Genomic DNA, 10,393 nt, shown 5'->3' with positions numbered 1-10,393 from the left:
CTCTAAAGAGATGTAATCACTGGTGATTGTTTATAGTTTTTGTTTTAAAGTACAATTTGTTCAAAACCAATCAACAAATCAAGCTAATTTGTTCATCAACAAAAAAATACTGACTTTTTCTTTAATTTGCAAAAAAACCTCGTTCAAAAAAGCTTCTCTAAAAATTAGTTTTAATAACTTGATATCCAAAAATTAATAAAATGCAATGCCAGAACGAGATTGTCAATGCTTGAAAAAGGCTTCAAGAACATGAATTACTATGATTAGGAATGATTAGCACGTATCCATGAAACTGAACCGCAAGACTGAATCAAAACTAAAAGTTGAGCTTCAGGATCATAATCATTTGAAAAAATAAAAATAGCTGGCAGATTGCAAGAAAATAGCTGCAATAGCTTCGTAGATCTGCAGTCTCAAAAAGATAGTAACAGACCAAAGAGAAATTTATTTTTAAATTCTGAGATGTTATATTCTGATTACCAATCTGTCTAAGTTATTGCTACTTCTATTAGCTACCCTCTAATAACATTCATTTAGAAAAACACGCACTCACTGTACTTTATCTCCTTGAAATAAAGTAAAGAAAAGTCAGTTTCAGAGTCAAGAAGTCATTTTTGAGTCAGGTAAGTCACGCGTGACCAGAAACTTAATCACGCAAATCAATAAAAACCCGCTTCAATCTGAGTGAAAAATGACTTTACGCAATTCAGTTGAAATTGCATGAACAAATCAACAAAAAGCAGATTTTAAGTGATTGTGACGTCACATTGTCGTATCATAATCTTGACGAAATAAAAAAAAAACGTAGCAGGACAAGTCCTGACGTACAATTCAAAGAATTTTCATTGACTAAAAAGAAAACTAGAACTAAAACGGACTATGAATGGATTGGGAAAACAATTTAGAAAAAAAAAATCCGATCCAAAAAATCGAAAAAAAGGGAAAAATCAAAGTGAAATTGCCGCATGTGAACAAAAAACTAGCAAGAAAGCGAATTTTTGGTCAAACACCGTTTTCTCACTCTACTTTAAACTTAGAGCAAAAACATTTCACGCCGCAAAACCACTCGCTTTTTCGCTCCACTTCCTGTTTCGGCGTGACCAAAATCACTACTCCAATTTGACTTCAAAAATAATGAAAATGTGTGAACAGATCAAAATGTGCGCCCCAATACAATTCAAATTCTTTGAATTGTAACAAGAGAAGGCCATTAATAGCCCCAGCTATCGTTGCGCGGCTATTAATAAAACACAAAATTAACTATTAAACTACAGAGGAACAACATGTAATTTAAAAAATTAAGGTAAAAGCTTACGCAAAAAAAGTTTTGAAATCTTTATCTTTTTATTTTTTTTTTGATACGGAACTTGTGATACGGAAAAACGAAACGAATTTTATCCACAAAATTACTTTGTGATAAAGGAAAACAAATATATTGCCTCACCAAACGCCAAAATTTTGCACCAAACAATAAAGGCTTCTTTAATATCACAATTAGACTATCTAAAAATTATCCGCAGACACAAAGCAGTAATTTATTGACCAAATGAAGATTGTCTGATTTTCTGTGGGTAACAGTAACGCTTTTGTTGCAGCACCGTTGTTGTAATTTGATATCTAAAAAATAATCTCTTGTTTTCCTTCCTGAAATAAAAATTGGTGCCATTTTTCCTCGCCCACTCACAAACAATGGCGCTCCATTTTTTGTCAAATTTTCATTTACAATTCATCCTCGGTGTCTTCTAAACGAATTGCTTTCGTGTTATAGGCAAGAGGCTGGTTTTGATTGTAGCTAGTTGAGCTTAGGGAGGCCATCAGTACAGGGTAAAAAATGGGCATAAACTGGTAGTGAGTTAAGTGCGTGAGTTCCAAAACTACCTAACATTTGCTTTCATTCAATGAAATTGGCCTACGTACAATTGATCGTCTTACCATAACCTCGGTGGCGTTCCTAACCTACCTAAAATTATCAGTGAGAATTTTGTGAACCACTTTTGAATTTTTCTACAGCCTCTACTCAATTTTTTTTTCAAAAAACGAAATGATATTAATCATAAATTAGAACTCGTTATCATACTTCATAGGAATGCCACTCAAACCGGGTTCAATTGTACACACTTCACTCTCACCCAATTTCATCTCCAGTCCCCTCCATGATCTAGAGTTCAAAAATGAAGCTGCAGTTTGAGGCATTACCGCCATGTTACTCCTGACAGCTATTTCTCCATTTGCAGTCGATTTTTCGTCCCCTTTACCAAAATTCTCAACCGATTCAACTCTTATCAGCTCATCAACCTGTTGGCTGTACTTGTTCACAACACTTGAAAAGTCAAGGTCAAAAGAACCGTCCCAGGTGGCTTCTGGGTTGAGTGCGTAGTTCAGCTCACAGACGGAGAAAACTGGTTTAAAAAACTCACTGTGATCATTCAGACTGGTTTCAGGACAGGCTATCAACACAAATGCCTAAAACAAACACATGATCAGATGGACCACTTCTTTTCATGTTCCTCAAAGCACAAAACGAGAACATGAAAATTCGATGAATTGTTATACCGATCCGCTTACGCTGAACTCCTTACGAGCTGCGACGAGACATTATAACGACCAGAAATCATTGTTGCTTCCTTGAATTATTAATTTTAGGAGGAAACTGGATATGCGAGCGCACGAACCTACTTTCAACTCAATTTTCAGTCTTATCAGCAATGCAAGGAACAACAATTTGAAAAACATAGCCGGCAGATTGCAATAGCCGCCGTTGACACGCTAGACGCACATCGGGATTGAAACAGTAAGATAGAAAGATAGAAGAGATAGAAATTGACAAAAATTTTTGCTAAGTTTTAAAAATTGTTCAAATTCAGTGTGCAGTTTTAGTTAGATTCTAAACCTATACTTATTTCAGCTTCTAAACTGGAGGGTATTAAGCTTAATATTAATATCAGCTAGCAATCGCTCTCTATGAACTTTGATACCCTAATGCTTTATTACTTAATGACCGGGCTTTATCGGTTTATACCGTTTCACTTGATTTTGCTCTTTTGACATTGACTGTATTCACTACATTGCGTAATTCAATGCGTGAAAGAATTTAGAATCCATTGAGTTGAAACAGTGAGTGAAGTACGTCAGAAGTCAAACGTGAAAATCGTGACTTAAGTAAAACTAAAGACGTGATCAAAAGGTAAAGCGAATTAAAAAAAAACATAGCAGGAAAAGTCCTAACGTACAATTCAAAGAATTGTCATCAACTAAACAAAAACATACCCGGCAGATTGCCGAAAAATAGCCACCGTTGATTCCCATACCTCTATTGGGATTGAAAAAGAAAAGAAAATATAAACAAAAATTGATTTTTGTATACAAACATTTTTAAGTGCAATTTATTTTAAGGTCATTTCGTAAATGAACATACTACTGTCTCTCAGTGAGAGGCTATAGGGTCTAGTATCAATGCCAATAAGCATTATAGATAGTAACTAAAACTTATGAGAACAAAGTTCAAGTACCGGGCATCTAAAAATGGGCTTTATGGGGTTATCCCGTGTCTATTTCTGACTTTGATTGTTTTAATACTGACTCTCTTCATTTTGAATTGCTTTGCTGAGGAGCTGCTGTTTAAAAAAATATTGAGCGACAGAAGAGTAAAACTAGCCTAGAGAAGTCAAAAAGATTTCACGCAAAATGTCGAAAAAGCGGCAAGATGGGTAAAGCGAAAAAAAGTTCGACGAAGTATAGGAGCGCTATAATAGCCGACTGAGAAGATGAGGGCGGCTAATAACAACTAGACCTAGAACGTTAGGAGCGGATTGGTAAAACACATTTTCTTGTTCACATGCCCCATGTGAAATAGAAAACCAATAGCGATAAAGCAAATTTTTGTTCAAACACCGTACACCGTTTTCTCTCTACTTTAAAATTAGAGCCAAAAAATTTTACGCCGCAAAATCACTTGCTTTTTCGCTCCACTTCCTGTTTCGGCGTGACCAATATCGATACTCCAATTTGACTTCAAAAATCATGTTAGAAAATGCATGAAAATCTTTTTTAAAAAAAGTACCCCAATACACTTCCAATTCTTTGAATTATAAAAAAAGGAGTGCGCCTAAATAATAGCCGTTTGAAAGGCTGACGGCGGCTATTAATAAAAGTAATTTGGCTCATTTTTTTATAGCTTATGAACCCCAAAACTACACGAATCCCAGTCCAATTGAGCCTAGAAAAAACTACAACACTTACATCAATTTCAGCGAAGTTGGCGAGTTTCGCTACGTTTATCTTTCCCACCACAAACGTGTAGCTTTTCTTCCCAGCCAGTTTAATCAGCTTCCTGGAAAAGTCAATCGCATCTCTGTAACCTCTGACCGAAAGAGTTCCAATCAGAATTCCAATGATGTCTGCTTCCTTTGCTCTTTCAATTAAGTGAGATCTTTTAGTTGACAGTTTTCTTACAATAGGCATACACTCAATCTCTTCAAACGACAAAGGGTCAAAAGCGTAAATTGATGACGCAACAAAGAATTTAAGACACAATAACTGCAGCAATCTGTCGGTCGATTGGCCGATATAAATTACATTTTTCACAGACGACTCCGTAAATGAATCACCGAACTGCCGACCAAATAGACCATTGCGGCCACAACAAGATTTCATTAACGGGGTTGTGCGTCCAAATGAAAAACATCGAGTGCTTTGATCATTTTGGAGCTGTTTTGCAAGCTCCATTATACTTTCTTGGAAGTAATCGGAGACAAAGATACGGGTGTCTTCACCAGGCTTCACTAAAACAAAATTACGTTTGAATTCACCTGAAAGGGTATGAATTAAAAAAGGGTAAGAAATTAAATCACCTCTAAAGGTGTATGAATTTAAAAAGGTGATTCAAAAAAGTGATGAAATTAAAAAAGGACGTTTATATTCATTCATCAATTTTAAGAAATTTTTATCAAAACTTACACTTATGAACTTAACTATAAACTGGTGGTTTCACAAGGATATCGTTGTATTTTCATAAATACACACTACAATGCGAATAAAAAGAAAAAAATAATAAACTGAAAACTAAACATAAGCCGACCAGCATTGGACGATTTACTCTCGAACGACTGGCGAGGAGAAAATTTAGAAGGGGGCATAGGCTAGAGAAGCCTTTATGGTGCAAAAACTTCTAACGTGAAGGGTTTGGAAATTTCGACCTCGTGGATGAGAGTCGAGTTCATTTACCTCTCCGGGATTTACCTCACTTTCCAAGGAGGTTTCATAGGATGGTGATTAGTGAGTAGTTCAGACAGGTAGGATGGACTTAAATGGGATCAAAATAACTTTTTCACCTAAAATACTACCAGCAGTTCCTAATTACTCAACATTACAAACTAAGATAATGTTAAAGTCCAACGTTCAAAAACAGGTAAATGTTCGAAAAAGTTCATGTCATGAACAAACTTGCTTCAGCTTAAAAAACCTGTGTAATACCAATTCTCCTCGAGTCATAAAAAGACACACACGTTTTCAGCACTTGCTTCACACTTCGTTCGAAGGCAACTAATAAACTGAAAACTGAAAAAAAGGTTGTTTCGCATTATGGCTGGCTATAAATTCATAGTGGGCTTTAATGTGAAGTCCCCAAAAAAATGAATGAGCTGAATAAATGAAATAATAAAAAAAATCTAAATTATAGATCAGGGAATCGTTTATTCCCTCTTCATGGCTGTATACCTCAAATGGTCTTTTTATTTCCACAAGTGATTACCGCCACTTTATTTACCAATATTCACAAAATTTGCCAGCCAACAGTAGTACCTTTTGATAACAAAAACTCTTGGCATTTGTTCACTTGCTTCGCACTCAGCACAGACACAGCATTAGTTCCCCCAACTCCTCCATCGGATAAGGAAGCATTTACTGGTGTGGAAGAGGATGGAGGAACAACAAAAGTGGTGTATCTTGAGGGATAGCTGTAGCAGCAGTGACCATAGTGCACAATCAAGTCACACGCAACCACGTGTGCAGCTGTGATCTCATCAATGCAACACTCACTGTAATTGTTGTCTGCTAATACCTGCAAAAATCAACATCGCAAGTCAATATGTGTTATCTTGTCAAATCAGGTGGGCTCAATTTTAGCTTGACTTAAATTCTTGCACATTAGAGGATACAATAGGAATCGACCAGTGCGTTGCATTAGAAAAGAGATGAGTTCTTCAGATAATATAACGCAGAATTGCTACAGATTTCGATCCAAACAACCATAATAAAACAAGTTGCATGTTTGCTTGTATTTCAGATGCTTCACGATAAATATGCTGGTTTTCCTACAGGGACACTTTTGTGTTGATAGGCAATGCTTCTAGAGCCCTACGGGCAGTACCACTTAGTAGCTCCTGAGCTGTGATCGAATTTGTCAACCTGGTAAGCATTTGCTTTCAATATAAGAACGCTACAGCCAAGCCAAGCAAATGTCTTAACCATATCCATTTACACTTCCGAAGCATGCCCTCCTTTTTAATCACAAAATTCTGATTTAAAAAAATGAAAGATGAGGGAAATTGAAATTCAAGAAAGTCAGTTTGAACACAAACTACAATCGACAACGAGAAACGGAAAGACCCGAGAACGCTTCAAATTTCAGATTCCCAAATGACATGAGAAACAACTCAGCACGATTTAGCTTAACTTTTTCTAATTTCCACATTACGCAAATGAGTGCCTCGATTGAGTAACTAAAAACAATGCAATTTGTTACTCGCATTCCGGTCCGCAAAAAAAGGATAATGGATTGTTTCGCACTAACTGTTGGGGATATTATCTGGGTGTCGTGGAGGTTAGTATTCGGAGTAATTAACTAAAATTATTGCCATTTTACAAGGACTTATTATTGTTGTTTCAAAGTGCAATTTTAGCGGATATAATTTCAATGCAATTAGCTAGTAATAGCCTTTTATTGAGCGGTTCAGATGCGTGATATATCCACTGGCTGCTTTGTATTTAAATAGCTTTTCACTGCTTTATTTAAGTTCTGTCGGTGTCTATAATAACTAAAGAACTTGGACAAAATTTTCCAGTTTAATTTTTAATCGTATTATCGAAATTTATAAAGAATATTCAAATAGAAGTTTTGCGAGTCTAACTAATAATTCGAGATGTAGTAATCAACTGATTGTCAGGCTGGTTCGCTGGTATTTTTTTGGTGATCGTAGATTCTGCAGAGTTGTAACACGAGTTCTTTCGATCCTTCACAAAAATCTTCACGTGGGGCAATTTCCGGCTTTTGTACGTTTGTTGATGTTAGGTGAGTACATATACAAATTCCGTATTAGCACTTACTTTATCAACATAATTACTTCACCAAGTACATAACTTCTCATGACTTTATTTACCAATTATACTAATTCATCTTCAGCGAACTTAGAAGGTAAAAATTGAGGCTCTTGGTTACGCAATATTTTTATCAGTAATCTGTCAATCTGCGGTTGTTTTTAATAAACATAAACAAAATAGAGGTTACAGGCCTAGATGGATATACGGACTAAATATGGTCTTGAAACTATCCGAATATGAACTAAATTCTATAGCACTTTATATGGATATTAAAGTGGAAAACATCACGTGACTATGAGGCACGAAATAGGGACTTGACATGGATATAAGTTTAAAGATCGGCTAGGTGGACGGAAATTCTGTGCCATAAAGCAAAAGTTTTGAAAAAGCTTTCACGGAAATAAGGCAATACTACGAAAAACGCTTAAACACCTTTTTCAAAATTCAATCAACGCTAGAAGGTCGCCAAATTTCCCAAACAGTTGCCTCTGCTTGCAATTAAGTTGTCAAAGTACATGCAAAAGACGTTTTTACTTGCTCTACGGTCCTCAGTGGTAAACAACCAATGGTAGTGTCAAAAACGAGAAACATTGAGCTTGTAAAATTGCAACGTGTTAAATTTTTTAATCTAATTAAATTAGAGGCCATTGTGCGGAGCTAATTGCGCGAGATGGATTTAATTAAACTATATGCTTCAACTTCGAAGAAAAATTACTAACATCGGCGAAATGCTCTCGAACATCTGGCGGAAGCTCAATTCGTATTATATACTACTTGCGTTACAAGGGGAAGCAAAAACTTTCTCTGTGCCATTATAGAGTTCACCTCGACAAATACTTAAAAGGGGAGGAATGAAACTAAGTTTGGAGTGATTTTCATTTTACTTTAAGTTGTAAACTGCAAGTTCAGCTATCTCTTATTGTGAATGACAGAGCATTTCAGATCACGCAAAAAATGAAGAAGTCGAGCGAGATAAAAGTCACTCGAAAAGTCATATCCATCAGACAAAAATTTTTAACAAAAAGATCCACGATTAATAATAGCTTTAAGCTTCGTTCCCGAAATGATAAAATGTAGTCAATTTTGTATCGTCTTTGTAAAATATTTTCTTATGGTAAACTTTAGGGACACTTCCTTTAGGGAAGACTTCATACCACTAAGTGGATTTGGAAGTACCTCAACCTCCATTATGTTTTTCAACTGGTATTTGCCAAATTTGAATATTTGTTAGATTCTACTAATTTCTCCAAAAATTGCTTTCACCTAATCGTGATTTCGTCTTATCTTACTCGCAACGAAACATAACAGTAATAAACTTTGTTAGTTATCGCTTCGCAGCTTTGTGCTATATTCACTCAATCGTGAATTCATTACGCTTCCTCGAATTTCAGCCTAAAATGCTGCTTTACTGATTAGGGTTCGATTTTTTTTCGGAAAATTACAAAGATTCAAAGATAAGAGAAACACCCTGAATACTTTTGATATCACTGACAAGATCATCTTTGCAAGAAGAATTTTCAAAACAATTTTGATTCGTATTTGAAAATGTACTAAGCTTCCAGGTGTCAAGAATTCTCATCTAATGCGCGCCTAACAGAATGATATTTTTAGCCTATCACTTAATTCTGATTGAGCGTAAGACGACTCTGATTGGTTAAAATTAGGTTCTCCAAAACTACCAATGCAAAAAAATAGCTATACCATAGCAATCATTTGATGGCTATACTATTTCAATTCGTGCGCTGTCGTCTTGCTATACAGCGACCTCAACCACTCAACATCTCAGCTGGGGAGGGTGAGGTTGATAGTCTGTTCAAATAAAAGTAATTCTGCTTATAATTCGAATTGAATCCTTTCTATCAGATGCCAAATATAAAGACTACGCTACATGGCCGAATCTCACCAAGCTTTAAAATGCCACAAAACCGACAATCAATAAATCGTAGCATGGACAGGAAAAAGCTTAAAATTAATTTACAATAACAAAGTGACCTGAATGGTGACATTTTGACCTTTCAATCGCGACTCAATTTCCTCCACACTCTCTTTGGCATACTTCAACAGACTCCCTGGGATCTGAAGTGCCACAACCTTCGCACCCAGCGCCAAGATCTGTTCACACACCAACTCAACTTCAAGCATGATTATGTTTCAATCTTCAGGTCAACTAGAGGCAATTTCACGTTGGTTTGGATTCAGTTTGAACCAGTGCCAAAAACGGGCAGAATTCGAGGTATCACAAATTGGGCTGGGTTGTTTTGTTGTGGCTGTTTGGCTTGTAATTTGGTCATTTCAAAGCCCACTCAAAAATAGTAGAGCTAAGTTGTAAATTGTGCATGGAGTTATCTGAAAGGACAGAACAAGACATTATTAAGACAAAACATGGCAATCAACCGCGTAAGAAAGAGACTACTTAGCGAAATGTAACTACATGACATTATTCGGTAGTTGAAATATCTGATCCCACAAAGACGTACACACAACAAACTCAAAGTACAATCTTAATAGTCCCTCCAAATCTTCGAAACTCCCGTTACCTATTCTGTTAGTAATCAAATCACAGCTATGAATTAATTTATAATTAAATGGTTTATACTGAAGTGATATAAACCTTCATTCAAATCTGTATGATGATTAACCAAGAGATTAACCTTTATAATAGATTCGTGCTGATTTGACCATTGAAATAATTCATTTAATTTGAAAAGTTAGACACCTGTGCTATTCGTTGTCTAGAAAGCTGTGTATCGCAGACAACTATTCATTCAAGTGCATTGTTTCAAAAGAAATTTCTCATATTTAATAAACTGCCAGGTTCCACCTTCTTTCTAATTCATTCTAGTTATATATTCCATATGTTGCCTACTTTGATTTATGCCACTGTCTACTATTAACTATTGTCTTGTTGGTACAGCTCAGAGAATGTATTTCTGCAGTATTTTATTCCCAATGAATCATCGACTATTTGCACCTGTCTATGAGCTGGCCAGGTAGCGGAGGAAGTTAGTACATTAGCAGCAGCAGCAGCAGAAGCAATAATAGTAAAAGTAGGTATAATAGTAGTCAGTAGTAGTAG

General features: G+C 35.9%; 1 protein-coding gene across 1 annotated transcript; it reads right to left on the bottom strand.

Moving 5' to 3' along the window:
• Nucleotides 1-2,042: 2,042 nt before the first annotated feature.
• Nucleotides 2,043-9,690, bottom strand: LOC142351620 (2-(3-amino-3-carboxypropyl)histidine synthase subunit 2-like). Its single transcript, XM_075403761.1, has 4 exons — nucleotides 9,310-9,690; nucleotides 5,800-6,058; nucleotides 4,240-4,781; nucleotides 2,043-2,463 (listed from the first exon to the last, which is right to left on the bottom strand). Exons 1-4 carry the CDS (start codon nucleotides 9,457-9,459, stop codon nucleotides 2,059-2,061), a joined length of 1,356 nt encoding a protein of 451 aa, XP_075259876.1. The 5' UTR covers nucleotides 9,460-9,690; the 3' UTR covers nucleotides 2,043-2,058.
• Nucleotides 9,691-10,393: the final 703 nt, after the last annotated feature.

This window comes from Convolutriloba macropyga, chromosome 1 (assembly GCF_964194025.1).
Source record: "Convolutriloba macropyga chromosome 1, txConMacr16.3, whole genome shotgun sequence".
Classification (NCBI taxonomy): Eukaryota; Metazoa; Xenacoelomorpha; order Acoela; family Convolutidae; genus Convolutriloba; species Convolutriloba macropyga.
The sequence above is the reverse complement of the archived record's forward strand: the minus strand, read 5'-3'. Positions and strand labels throughout refer to the sequence as shown.

Coding starts and splice junctions, on each gene's coding strand:
- LOC142351620 (XM_075403761.1), bottom strand. CDS start 9,459: ATGCTTGAAGTTGAGTTGGTGTGTGAACAGATCTTGGCGCTGGGTGCG. Junction 4,782..5,799: donor AGAGTTTTTGTTATCAAAAG/GTACTACTGTTG, acceptor ATTTTGTTTTAG/TGAAGCCTGGTGAAGACACC. Junction 2,464..4,239: donor CCAACTTCGCTGAAATTGAT/GTAAGTGTTGTA, acceptor TGTTTGTTTTAG/GCATTTGTGTTGATAGCCTG.